Here is a 14387-nt window from a genome sequence, read left to right on the forward strand (position 1 = left end):
TTGTTCATAACTCTAATTGTACCACCAGCAGAGTTAATTTCTCATTCTCACAATTAGAGTTCCTTCTCGGGAAATCTCGAAAAAATCGAGTCTCGATTCTCGAGAAATAAATAAAAATTTCTCGAGAAAAATTATGTCACGTATCTTAAACAAAAAGTAAATGCGACGCCTCTTATTATGTGTATTTTTCGTTCAAACTTGCCTCTAGAGCGGACTGGGCACATAACTTTCTTATTTTGCTTCCGAAACAGCGATTTTTAACATGCGTTGCCGCTAAACTTTCACCTTTCCCAGGCAGAAGTCACCCCTGGTTGCGTAAGATCTATAACAGTCGCTTCGTTTTCAGCTGATTTGCTAGCGACTACTTGCCATCGCTACTAGAAGCGAAAAAGCGTACAATCGGAATTTTTTTGTTTGTTTTTGTTACAAAATCGGCTTAAATGAAAATTTCGAGACTCTCAAGATTCTCGAGAAATGGATTTTTAATTTCTTGTTTCCCGAGAAACGAAAAAGTCAAGAAATAGAGGAACCCTACTCACAATACATTCTGTCCAGCTGATATGATTGATAAAGAATTTTTTTATTAACATGTCGTCAGATAATTTTGGCATTTTTTACTGTTTTTCAGAACTAATCCGTGTGTCATCAACCACACTCATTTTCCTGATATAAATATCATACTAAAAAAGTCATAACAGCCTAGAAATCAGTGAAATAAATGGGTTCAACAAAAAGATCACAGGCAAAATAGATTTTACTTCATTCAACAACTGTTCACAAAATCTGCTGCTGTTTCCTGATTTCAATTTGAAAAAACAGTCTTCTGTAGGCTCTGTAGTCTGTCTGAGTCTGACTGTTAGACTCTACAATTCTATGTTCTGTTTTAATCCATTTATTTCAATTACCTCTCCCTGCTGTGCTAGATACACAGCATATAGTTTTAGTTATTGCCTTTCTGCATTTCCACAAAAGCGGCTACGAAATATTTTAACACATTTAACCAGAAAAATAGTAAATTTTCTAAACTGCGAACAAGTTTAGAGTGTACCATAGTTGGGTGTGTCAACCATATGCGCGGTCCTTTATAGAACCGGAACAGAAACTGGCTCTGGACCAATCAAATCCAACTACGGCGACCGTGGGAATGTTTACATAGAGTCAAGCGTGACGCACTTGGGAATATTTTAGTTTCATTTGCTTTACCAAATACTATATTTAGAAAATCACTATATAGTGGTACAAACATTTAATCTTTAGATGCAGCTTTATAAAAATTTCTTTCAATCATGAAACATATTTACAACAAAAAATTAGCCCACTTAGAAACCATAATTTTTGATGTGTGCAGTTGAAGAAGCATAGAAATCGTACACAAAAAGCCGAAATCTATTTTGTAACCATTTTCTCCAGTTAAAAATAAACTGACTGTTGACAGAACTGAATTATTTTTTATCTCAGATACCTAATATCCGGCAAACTTAGCAAACAAACCTACTTAGTCGTTTCTTAAACCTGTATTAGTTGGGAAATAAATTTAGCAAAACAAAAGCTAAGAAATATCGAGAAAACCCATGAAAATTTTGAACATAAATTTCACGGGCAGTGAAAGAAAGATAATTTACAAATGAAATAATCTCGACATTGAAACTTGTGTAAAGAGAAAGGTTTCTCATCTTGGAACCACAAATTCTGTGATGTGACAGTTGCACAGAAGTAGGCGTTATATATGTTGGTGTACGTGGGGGTTGTGTATTACGAATGGACAATGATAGCAGAAATACAACATAGACACGGAATAGCAGAAATGAGTCAAGAATCCAAGTTCTTTTTTCGCTTTAACTTTCGACTTCTCTCATATTTAATTGTGTCTGATTCGAGAACACTAAGTTCAATTAGTCGTTGTTGAAAAGATGCAGGCGCCGATTGGCACGGATCGGAATATTGACACTCTCTAGTCGAGGATAAATTAAACCCTGAGTCCATGCGACATCCGTATCTACTTGACATTCGCGATCTGCAAACAAAAATCAATGGTGTTTTTGACTTGAATTACAGTTTAACCTTAATGGTGATACAAGGACTTAAAAAGTATTTTAATCAAACACATAACTGCCAAAGTACCGGTAATGTATTCTATATACACTAGTACTGTGGCAGTATTGTTTATGATCAAAGAGGTAATTCTTTTCTGGAAACAATAAATGTAATAACAATACTTTCCTTCCTGGAAGGAAGCTGAGTAGAAAACAACTTTGCGTTTCAACACTCACTTAATCGTGGAACCAGTTCGTTCTCTCGCCCGAGTTCCCAACTTTGATGAGAAGTTTGATGCCGGGCTGATACTGAGAGAACCAATCCCGGAAGATTCGATTCTTCCTCCAGGTTGAAGAGGGGAGCAACCGTAGTAGCCTCCTCCGTTTACCGAGAGATCTAAATGAGACAGAACTACCTTAGACAGCTCAGGACACCACGTACACGGAGGGGATTTGCGAAACAGACTTTTTCCATCATGTACATTGATAGTTAACTTTACACGAATTAAAAATTAAAATACTACGAAACGAAACATGCATAAACGCTTGATTTTTGTTGAAAACGGCAGGATTTTTGCTGCAAAGACAAAAGCCATTTACTTTCAAGCGTTTGCTGCAAAAACGTTCCGGTTAAAACCTGACGACAGTTGCTTCGGTGTTTGCAAGACACAAATATACTTCACACGTCACATGTCAAGTTTTCCCAAATACTCGGCATCTAAGAACTGCACCAGACTTTCCATTTCCACGTTACAATAAACTTACCGCCCATTTTGTAGTTCCAACTTTGCCTTCCCTTGTGCAGGCGGAAAGAGGTCAGTTGGTTTGTTGGGGGAGCGGGCGGAGGATTTGCTCCTTGGGCTGATTGACCACGTGATCCAGGAGTAAAGGTGCCGGGCGGAGGGTGGCGCCCAAGAGCTGATTCAAAGTTTACTGAAAGAACACATGTTAGGAAGGACACACAACCATTTAGTTTTGCTGCAATGTTATATTAGTAGCTGTATTTAGCTGCATGCGTCATATATTCCAGGGGTCAGTTAACAACTATGAGTGATTTGCTACCGGGTCGCGCGAATGAGGTTGACATAATATCAAATTTATAGAGCTCTCGTGGCAAATGAATTTTTATTCCGACGTTTCAAAGCCCTAAATACAGGTCGCCTTCGTCAGGGTAAACAACATTGAATGACGCTTTGCGTTTTATTATTTTTCCTTTGTTTCTCGAGCACTGTACTACGCGCATTCAGTGTTATTTACCCTGATGAAGGCGCCCTGTATAGGACGTCGAAACGTCGGAATAAAATTACATTTGCCAGAAAACCTCTATAAACTTGAGATTGACGTTAGTAACTATTTTCTGTACGTGGTTGCACAATAACCCATATTCCTCACTTTAAGTGTTATGATGGATATCCGGTACCTTAAACTGGCTCCGCTACCATCAAAGTTTCATGACGACAATTTGTGCAAGTATATCAGATTCAAAAATAAAAACAAATCGGGGAGTAGGCTCGACTACCTGGATGACCACAAAACAGGGGTGTCCAACGTGGGGCCCGCGACAGCAAGTATCTCAAGTCTTGTTGCCTATTGCCCGCCATAATTTTAATGAAGGTTTTCGGTTGTATGGCGACTTGCGACTTATCACAAAAGCGCTTCCATTGAACTTTATTAACCGGTAAAAAGAAAGTATACATGGTGCCGACGCGAAAACCCCCCAAAATTTCCTTAAATGCCGTATATTTTATAATTGTCCGGTTAAAAAAGTTGCAAAAAACGTTGGCCCGGTGGCGTCTGCACCTGATAAACATGGGCCCCATCAAAAATAGTTTGGACACCCCTGACCTAGTTGTGTGCAAAATAAAAAGAATGGCAAGAAGCGAGCACGCAGTTGTCATGGTTACTCACGTCTTTCCTCGATTCTGACCAATGACATCGGCATCGCCTCCTTGTGGGGAGTCACGTGATTGCTTCGGTCACGGTTTGGTGAGTCAGCAAGTTTCTCCAGTCGACCGCTTGCGGCGCAGGCGGAACTAAATCTGACAAACGATGTTAGCACGGGGTCAAACGAGTTTAAACCGTCTCGACTCACCTGATTGCGTCATTTGAAGTTTCTTTGGCACGTTGTGATGATTCTGGAACAAAAAACTTACGTTAAACATCAGCAGGCATGTAAGCAGGGTTGCAAAGACGTTTTATCGCAGTGGTCGGCAACCGCCGGTCCGCGACGAGTTCGTTACCGGGCCGTATACTTTTTCACGTTAAATGCTTTTACCCGTGTATCCCGGGGATGATAAAATTTCGGTTTCAAAAACGGTCCGCAGTAGAACCCTGTTCTGTCGCATAATACACACAGGTGGCTATAGATGGATTTACGAGCAAGCGCCACAACTGTTGTTCTGAATTACCTTTCCTCGCATCCACAGCATAAGCCGCCCCCGTTAAGCTGTTGTAGCGACTCCCTTCATCGAACGAAACGTCACTGGTTAATCTGTATGATGACGTACTTGGGTCAGGTAGCACAGACGCCGAGCTGTTGATAACAATCAATCATTGTTACACACATAACCATCCATTGTTTCACACAAAACACATTCCTACAAAGTACACAAAGCAAAACTGAATCGACCTATTCTGAACAACCCATGACCTTCCGTGAACCGTACGATAATTGTGACATCACAGTGACGTGAAACATACCGTTCAACATCAAGTAAAGCACCCGGCGTGACGTCACCCAAGCCACGTGCCTCCCTGACATCAGCAATGCCTACGTCAGATATGATGTCATCAGCTTGAGCTACGTCACGAACAGCATCTGTCACCAATGTTTCATCGTTGTTCCATTCTTGTTTCTGACGCAACAGGAGACTGTAGTGAGCCACATTCGACCGAAACCCTCCACCTGCCGCTATTTTCACACGGACTCGGTCATCGTGGCCGAGTTTCACCAAACCCAGTTGACGGCGACGATGTTCACGGCTTGTTGTTCTGGTCGAATGTTTCGCCGTCGAATCGATAAAGTTCAAAGCCTGTGAATTCCCCTCCTTGAGCAGGAAGCAGGGATCACCTTCCAGCGCCAATTTCTCCACACTAATCGCGCAAGTCATCTGTGGAATCTTGTCCCCCAATTTCGAACCTTGCGTTGTCTTCACATGCGGCTTATTTCGAACCCTGAATAAGTTTGAGTTTTCCTTTTGTGGCGCCGCCAAGCGGGAAGGCACAAGACTCGATCCTGACCCAAAGTTTATTTTTTTCAGCAGTTTTTCCACCGATTTCGTGTTTTCGGCGTCTGTTAAATCCGGACCAGCGCAGGTTTTTGCTTCTTCAAATTGGAAACTTTCCACTGACTCGTGTTGTCTGATCGTGATTTTTCTGCGCAACAACCTCACTCCCTTCAGAGGACTCAAATGACCCGATAAATTTTCCTTTTTGTAAAACCTCGTGGATTCAAGTGAATCCTGGAGGTCATTTGCAATCACAACGATTGGAGATTTCGGACGACAAGATTGCACAACTAAGGATTGAACATTTGTCAATTTAGGGGTAAGTTTTTCCGTTTTACTGAGACCAGACAATTTTGCATCTTTATCGCCAGTTACGTCATCAGATGACGATGTAACTCGATCAGACTGGAAGGTCACGTGGTTTCGTTTAACAGCTGGAGTTTGAATGGATGATCCCTGAGTTTGAATGGATGATCCGACGACAAAAGTTTCAAGTTTGTCAGTTTGCCTCCTCTCCGCTCGGTTGCTCGTCACAAGAATCCTGAATCCATGGGATGCGGTTTTCTTGCTCCCTCCTACTCCTCTCACTCCTCTCGAATTCCTCACCCACTCCTCCCGTGTGGTGTCAAGCGTGACCACCGCCGGTTGTTCGTGGCTGGACGAGTAGACGTGGTAAGCGTTACGCGCGTTGGCCGGAAAGATGTGGAAGCGGCTGTCGTCAAGATGAGGAGTTGGGTTTGGAGCCCGAAGGTGGTTTGAGGAGGAATAGGAGGAGGCTGAAGACACAGGAGTGGAGGAGGAGCGGGATCTCACTTCAATCTGAGTTTCCTCGCTGCTTGAGAAGTTCGTCGTGTCATTGTCGGTTGTGTTCGACTCATAATGCTCTGGATCTGCTGGATCCACTGGCATTGTTGGAGTAACCGATCCAGCTACAAATGGTGGCATTTTTTCGTCCACGGAGGATGCAACATCTGATGATTTAGGTCTCTGTATTTTCTTCAATGCTTCCAACTCATAATTCCTCTTTCTTCTTTTCCTCTTACCGTAATGAAACGTCATCGGCAACCCAGTTTCAGCCGAAGAATTTGTGACATCATGGAACCTTATACCGTCCCCGCCGGCGTCAACGATTCCACCAGTGCTGATGTCAACCAATGTTGCCGTGGGCGGAACGTGGCGTTGTCTCATTGGTCGACAACTCGCTTCGTGATAAGAGTCTGGCGACCTCCTTTGGTATTTTGTTGACGAAAAGTCGTTCTGCGCTGCACGAAATTTTGCTTCACTACTGAGATGCGAATTTTGTCTCCTAGGAGAGAAATCTCTCCCGATCCCACTGTCGCTGTTAGGAGTAATTTCAGCTTCAGCCACTTTTTCCCGGTTACCATGGATACTGAACTGCACAGGTCTGGATAGGGTGACATTTGGGGCGGTGGATTGTTTCACTTTGCCGACGCCGTTTAGAAATGGTTCAATAAGGTTAAGCTTCTTTAACGAGGCAAGAACTTCGTCACTGAATACAATGTTACGTTCACACTCTTGGTCTTTCGCCACATTCTTGTATTGCGCCAGCTTCACCACATTGGGCTTTTTATGTTGCAATTCTCGTTTTAAAGTAAACGGTCTCGGTGGTGAAGGTTTAGTGACAGCTTTTCCAATGCACAAGTCCCCAACATCGTGATTTGTGTCTGGTGTTGGTTCACACGACTGGTGGTGAACTGTAGGCAACCTGTATAGTTTGTCCATTGCACTTCACCTGTTCCAACCAAAACAGACACAAGCAAAACACGTTTTCAGGCTGATCTGTATTATAACATGCTGTCAGTATTTTCCAGAACCTGTGGCAAAATCAAGTTTGCTCTCACAAAAAGATATTTGACATGGATTTAACTTTTCAAGTAGGCTTGAAGAAAAACTTTACAAAAACTTAACAAACGAGTTTGTCTAAGCTGCATAAAAAACCTTCAACAGTTTCATTACAATCCAACAATTTTTTCTTGCAACCCTACATCACTTATATAAAAAGGGTGTAAAAACATTTAGTAGAAAGGGTCACTTTTAGTTATAGTTTTTTATCAACATTTATCACCATAATGACAACCATTCACCCCAAATAACTATTTTTGTTAAACAACCTATTTTACAATTAGTCTCCCAATATCAGGAAACATCAAATCAACAAGTAGACCAAATAATTCTAATACCAAGCTGACCATGAACTAAATCTCATGTATTTCAAAATACAATTGGCGAAAAGAAGGTGAGGTCACTAGATAAGTGGCCACTTAACATGGACCGGTGGAACAGATTGAGGTTGTTGTCAATCAGAGAAAAAGCACTGGAAACAGAAGCTGAACAAACAATCATTGTTATGTGGGCCAGAGAACAATGCCTACTGGAAACTTTGTTCAACCAAAAGATTAACGGAAGATTAATTACCACAAACTTTACCACTGCTATTTGGTTGTGGATTGTAAAGGACAAGAATTTAAATACCATGTCTAATTTCTAATCATGACTGCATAATTCCACCTGTCCCACTATAGAACCTTGGTACTAAATCAGCATTTAAACCCATATCTGCAGTAACAAATAAAAAACTCTCACATTTATCCCTATTATAACCAATCTTTGCCATACCTCACTAAACTTCTCAAAAACCAGTGTTAATGGGTATAATATTTTCCGTCGACGCCACTGCCCTTTGCAAACACAACTTTGTGTAAATCTTCCATAAGATTAAACACTTCTCTGTGAATGGATATCACTAAGCAAATACACTGCGTACAACCACACGTACTTGCCATATATTGCCACCAAAACACCAAAATGTTATAACTACTAAAATACGTTAAATGAAAAAACTTTCATTGAAGAGTTTGTAAAAATGCTTGCTGCAGTGAAACGGTTTGCACAAAACACACTTTCAAAGTGTTTGAGCAAACCCTATGTTGCTTAAACAACATTCAAATCTACTTGCAATTAAACCTACTCTTTGGACTTAATCACAATTAATTAGTGTTTAAACTTACAACCACACTTCATTAAAAAATCTGCAACAGAGTGGAAACATTTCACACTTCTAACTGATGAACCTGCCCAGCATGGATTGTCCTTCAGACTGGCTATACAGGGTAAGAATGTCACCGTGCTGGGTAACAATAGTGGGAAAAACACGATGTAGGTTTTCAAAACACCGACTCAATATGCTGAAGTGCATTGTTACAAAATCCCACAAACATTAGGAACATGGAATTACTCTAAAGCATCAGATTATGTTTCTACAATCACCAAGATGTGTAAACACAGAAGGAGATTTGTAACAATGAAAGAAAACAACACATTAAATTGGAAAATGTGAGCTAAGGCTGATGAATTTCTTGTTATTTTATCAAGTAACAAAGGCAGAAGAAACTATACTTGATTTGTGGTAAAACAACCACTTTTCTTGCAAGTAATTAATAAACAGCAGAAAACCAGTCAGCCCCCCACAAAAATATCAGATTTGAATAATGTTTGAATAAAGCACCGACCAAAACAAGGATTAACTTTTTAAACAGAGGAGCAAAAATTAACAAGCGCTGTAGCCTGCTAGCGAGCATGTGTTGCCAAAGCTGGGTAAAAATTTGCTACACCGGCTAAGTCTAAAAAACACAAAACCAAAAAGCAGCCCATTATGAATAAAATATATATTTTCCCTGCTTCATTATGACACAAACCCTTACAACTATGAGAAGATACTCACAAATCAGTAATTTTTGACATTGCTCCATGGTTCTTGTTGGCAGTTAATGGCTCTGAAAGCAAAGTTAAATATTTTAAACACACTTGCTCTTAAAATTTAAAGTCATGGACAATATTTTAGGCCTACCAAACAACATCTAAATAAACTTGTCTCCGGCAAAACCACCAGCAGTTATTAGAACCTATAAAGCTTTATTCAAGTCCACAACTTACTTAACATTTTTATTCTTTGCCTTTCAAGCATTTTTCTGTGATGTTGTTGTTGTCGTAGCGGGCTTCCTGTGGCAAGGTTGCCATGCTGGTTGCCGGGGGCTGGGACACAACCTTGCTTGCCAGTGTCCGTGCCATCACCGTGAAAAGATTTCTGTGACAGAATGTTCCCATATAGTATATGTGAGACAAACAATAATTTGTTGCCATGAAAAGTGGTCCAAGAACAACTCACCCCGGAAAAATTACAAAAAATTACACAACAACAGCCAAAAGGCATTGGTTACAATTTCTCTCAATAATCCAAAGGTAAGAACCATGTTTACACATAATCTTTTAGTTCATTCTACAGTGGGTGATGTTTACTGTAAAATCTCAAAAATCTTTAAGTACAAGGACAACTAAAACCTTCATACCTGCATTGAATACAAATTAACAGGCAACTCCAGATGTAGCAAAGGCATTGTTACAGAAAAACTCTTGCTGTTAACACTGGTAAATAAACTTTATCACAACATTTACTTTGCGTTCAGGTTGTCTACTCTTTATTAGTTTACAAACGACGGCTGCACAGAGTTTGTGGTAAACCCAGAGAATAATTCTGTACTTGTATCAACTGTAGAAATGTTTGGTGTCGCGTTACAAGCTTCAGCCATCCCGACCGGCATAACAACACTGTCACTGGCCACAAATGTTTGGGCAAAGTCAAACGTCTTTGTAAGCACAAAGCCTGTCTGTTTGTTTGGTATTGTGTCCGTTAACATTATCTGATTTAAACCTGGGCTGAACAATGCATCTGCTTTCTTCAGGACGTTTTATTTGATTTCATTTCAACACAATGTAAACCACTAAAGGCCAGATTCAGTTTCAATACGTCAGACAATCTTTTTGTATGGGAATCTTGATAATTACTTCAATGTATGTTACAAATTACTTTTACCTGGCAACACAGTTAAACTTAGCAAACTAACTTTAAGTAAATGACAAATTTCAACACTACAGCATTAAATAATTTTGATAATAAACTGGCCTTATGTGCTCTTGAAAACGTGGCAAAGCAGAAATTTCTACTGGACATGCCCAATTGCATAATTTGCACTGTTACATACTTATTTTTTATTGGGTCACATATTTGACAAGTAGGGATGCGCCGAGCCGAGCCAGAACCCGAGTACTCGGTACCGAGCATCGCTGTTTTTGCTGCTCGGTGCTCGGCCGAGCAGTTGCACAAACTGACCCGAGCGTTAAATTTGCATATTCATGCCCTGCTGACATAGGTAACTAGTGTTCGAAAGGGCGTCTATGAACAAAAAACAAATGATTTTTCAAATGTATTAGATTGTGGAAAAACGTGTACTTCTGAGGCCCGTAACAGCTTAATACACCGCTGGTGACGTAAGAGGCCTTGTAGAGCTGAAACGTAGAAAGGGGATTTTTGTGACGTCATAATGCACCGAGCGTGCTCGGCCGACCACCGAGCATTAACGTGAGATGCTCGGTGCTCGACCAAACAGAACATTTGCAATTTTGGCACATCCCTATTGACAAGTTCTTCTACATTTTATTCTGCTTATTTTTTTGTTGCTTTTTTGGCTCAAACTCAAAGGTCTTCATTCAAGATTTTTAATTGGGAATTTATAAGGTAATTCTGCAAAAGTTTAGTGCTGTGGGGGTAACTGATGGGGCTGTATAGTGCAGCACAGCAATAAAAAATCTACAACAATGTGGTTTACGATCTGTCCTGACTTTCAGAGTTGGTTACAGTATTATCGAGTGAAGGTTTTAAGTCATCAGCCTGTTTCCCCTCCCAGATGGCACAAATGCAATACTATTTCTACAAATCTACTAGCTTTAAAACTATCATCTAAATCAGACATAGGCATTTTACGTTGGTTCGGCCCTCGGACATAAGTCTGGATTTTTATGTGTCCCAATTCAAAAATGAATTGCCCACGCCTGATCTAAATCCACCAAATGTTTATGGCAAAAACAGGTGGTAAACAGTCAGAGACAAAAGAGCACAAAAAAGAGTGAAAATAAAATAAGTCCCAATCATATAAGGGATCCGTAACAAAAAAATCAGACTTACTGAGCTACGCAGCCCTTTACTGCCTGGAACTGTCATATAGCCAAGATTGGCGATAGGGATATTGAATGAAGATGGAAGGTTGACAAATGAATGATGTTCTGAAACCAGCGCTTTTGACTGACCTAAAACACACAGGATTATATCATACATAGCATTTTGTTCAGACAGCTGTAGTTACCAGTTTCAAGTTGGCTTGTTTGCTCAGATGATGATGTCATGGAGTTTTGACAACGCAATGACAAACAATCTGAACCCACACTTAAACGTGATGACTTTGTTCCGACAGAAATACCAGAATCTGTTGATGAATTTGACGTATGTTGGAGACAGGGGGCTGTGCTGAGGCCCATTCGCGACAGAGTTGACAAATCAGAGAACAAAGACGTCGGATTTCTCTTACTTGGATTTGCTTCAACACTGAAAAACATTTTGCTTACAAATTATACGTACAATAAGTTCGGTGTTTTTTTAACTTTTGGAGTTTTTGATGAGCAATGTTAGTATATGGCAACACTAACTGTAGAGGCAATTTATGTTTCTCTCTTTATGATGGTTGTTTTCCTTAACATAACAAGTCTGCATCATTTGTACCAACCTTAAATTCACAATGGTTGGCGTTGATAACTTGGCAGGTATTCCCAAACCAATTTTTCCACCACATGAAATGATTGGGGACAAATCTCTAAATGTAAGATTCTGCTTTAAAGTGAACGGAGGTCGCTCATGAGATAAAAAATGGAACGAAGAAGTCTTCCGTCCAGCATCAGAACTATTAACAAATGGATAGAAATTAGCAAAAAATATCAAGTTTTAAACAGTATCAAGTTAATCTCTTCTGGCAAATGTATTTTTATTCTGACGTTTTGACGTCCTATACAAGTCGCCTTCGCCAGGGTAAATAACACTAAATGCGAGTAGTACTACAGTGCACGAAAAACAAAGGAAAAAAATTGAAGTCAATGTGATGGCATGCTTTTTTCCTTTCACTGTAGTACTATCGTGCATTCAGTGTTATTTACCACGATGAAGACGACCTGTATCGGACGTCAGAATAAAAATACATTTGCTAGAAGAGCTCTATAACCTTGATATTATGCCTGGCAGGAATAGCTTATTTAGCACAACATATGTTCACCATTCAGTTTGGAAAAATGAACAACAGCTAAACTTACCACAAATTTGTGGCTGTTGAAAATTCTTCTGAAAAAGTTAAATTTTCACTTGAAGTAGAAAATTTGTTCTGTTCCTGGGAATTCCTATCACTATAAAAAGAAATATATGTTTGCTGCAGGTTTTTATTTATTATTTCATGCTGAGGGCAAAAGTTGAAACAAATTTACAGGTAGCCATGGACTTTGTTACATTATGGGCCAGTACAGCCCTCATACAACATAACAACATAAAGAATAATGTTAATTTTAACTGTTAAATCAACAAACATGGTTGGTTTCAAGTGATTAGTCCAATGAAATATGAAATAGAAGCTACCTTTTCCTGCTTCGAGGAATAAGTTGTGTAGAAGAAGCAATAGGAAGAATCGAGGAATATTCAACTTTGTGTTTTTTTATTTGGTGTTGTAGTTGGTTGGTTGATAGATAAGTTTGTGTGGGAGGGAGTAATGAACTGTTTGTTGGTTTTGCACAACTTGTTTGAACACCCTTAAATAAAACATTTTTATGATATAATAGAAATTACAGCAATCAATAAATCTGTTTCAATGAATTTATATCATACATACAATTCTGGTTGGTAACAGTTTGCAGAACTTTTTCTACAATTAACAAGATATTTGTTTGAGATTCAGCATGCAACAAATCAGAATTACTGATTATCCACAATTATCTGCCAAAGAAACACATAAGTAAGTACCTTTCCTCCTGGTGAATAATCCAGCTGCAGACTTATTGGGCAATTTTTTTTTATCAACGGCAAAAGATAACTGAAATCCTTTGACAACCTACAATAAAAATCACTGTTTTATTGTATGTTTGTTGAAATTGAAAATGGGTAGTTGCAATATATCTATACATACACACTGCTACTGCACCTTTGTTGCAAAATGGTGTTGCGTCTAACTGGACGATGGGTTGTAATTTGAGCACTGAACTCTTTTTGCTGTTGGCGAATTTTGTTGTTGCTTCGCTGAATAAATTTATTGTTGCTTTTAGTTGAATCCGTTTCACCAGGGGCTTTTAATAAAATAAATAGATGTTAAGTAAAACTTATACATGCAAATGTTACCCAAACAAATTGATAGGCAGTTAAGTTACTAAAGACTGACAAATAAAAACACAAAAAATATTTGATTGGTGGTCATTAAAAGTTGATTGGTGGTCATTAAAAGTGAAATGCCTTATTCTTTGGCAATTGCACAGACAAAGTAGTGTTAAAACATTTATTCTGAGTATTGTCTGAACCAATATTTCGTTTAAAACAAACTGTTGTGATTTTAGGTTAATACAACAAAACTAAATCTACTTGGAAGCAAAATATAAGAAACACACTGAGATTGCAATACCTTTCAGTGCAATTTGGTCATGCGTTTTAAAGATAAGAAGACTTGATTTCACTTGTACTAGTTTAGAAGTATCAGATGCAGACTTGGTAATGCCCTGAATAAACAAATTAAAGTATACAAACAGTCCAAAACTATTTTATTGTACCACTTGTCATGAAGTGTATTCTACAAACAAACTCTTTCTTCTAACAATTTTTTCCTGTCTAGTCATGCTCTGAATCTCCACAAGAAGATTTTCCTTTTGTTGTTTTCATAATTTCTGCCTTTCACCTTTTACATTGTTTGATTTAAACTTCCAAAAATTGGTCCTAAACCTCTGCAATATATAAAAATAGAAAAAGAAATTCTTGCTAGTCTTTTCTATTTTTAAAAAAGAGTTAAAACACCTAAGCAACATTTAAAGACAATAAAAATTGTGCTATCAAGTTATCACACTCACAATGGTTCAGCTGATATTACTGGTGGTATAATGTTACAGGATCACAGCCCTAACGATATTTGGCTGGAACTGTTTTCCTTTGATGAGTGACATAATTTAAATGGGTGTAAGCAATAGACACACTACAAAA

The 14387-nt window shown here is 39.0% G+C and overlaps 1 protein-coding gene across 2 annotated transcripts; it reads right to left on the bottom strand.

The window, feature by feature from the left end:
• Positions 1-1495: 1495 nt before the first annotated feature.
• Positions 1496-14130, bottom strand: LOC145230629 (uncharacterized). Of its 2 annotated transcripts, XM_080096099.1 has the most exons (17): positions 14009-14130; positions 13819-13912; positions 13348-13489; positions 13170-13257; positions 12789-12958; positions 12473-12562; positions 11896-12069; positions 11479-11717; positions 11301-11422; positions 9215-9365; positions 9003-9054; positions 4442-4566; positions 4126-4168; positions 3942-4072; positions 2799-2966; positions 2271-2430; positions 1496-2014 (listed from the first exon to the last, which is right to left on the bottom strand). In XM_080096099.1, the coding sequence occupies exons 1-17, from the start codon at positions 14027-14029 to the stop codon at positions 1810-1812; spliced, it is 2175 nt and encodes a 724-aa protein (XP_079952225.1). In that variant the 5' UTR covers positions 14030-14130; the 3' UTR covers positions 1496-1809. The 2 variants fall into 2 exon arrangements, with proteins under 2 accessions (XP_079952225.1, XP_079952224.1); XM_080096098.1 differs by lacking the exons at positions 9003-9054; positions 9215-9365; positions 11301-11422; ... (6 more) ...; positions 13819-13912; positions 14009-14130 and adding an exon at positions 4734-8996.
• Between the last annotated feature and the right edge of the window lie 257 nt (positions 14131-14387).

This window comes from Phallusia mammillata, chromosome 5 (genome assembly GCF_965637545.1).
Source record: "Phallusia mammillata chromosome 5, kaPhaMamm4.hap1.1, whole genome shotgun sequence".
Classification (NCBI taxonomy): Eukaryota; Metazoa; Chordata; class Ascidiacea; order Phlebobranchia; family Ascidiidae; genus Phallusia; species Phallusia mammillata.

Excerpts from the sequence above, each read along its gene's own strand:
- LOC145230629 (XM_080096098.1), bottom strand. The coding sequence starts at position 7,003 with ATGGACAAACTATACAGGTTGCCTACAGTTCACCACCAGTCGTGTGAA. Across the intron at positions 2,967-3,941 it reads GGTCAGAATCGAGGAAAGAC|TAAACTTTGAATCAGCTCTT; the intron begins GTGAGTAACCAT and ends GTGTTCTTTCAG. Across the intron at positions 2,431-2,798 it reads TTGGAACTACAAAATGGGCG|ATCTCTCGGTAAACGGAGGA; the intron begins GTAAGTTTATTG and ends TGTCTCATTTAG.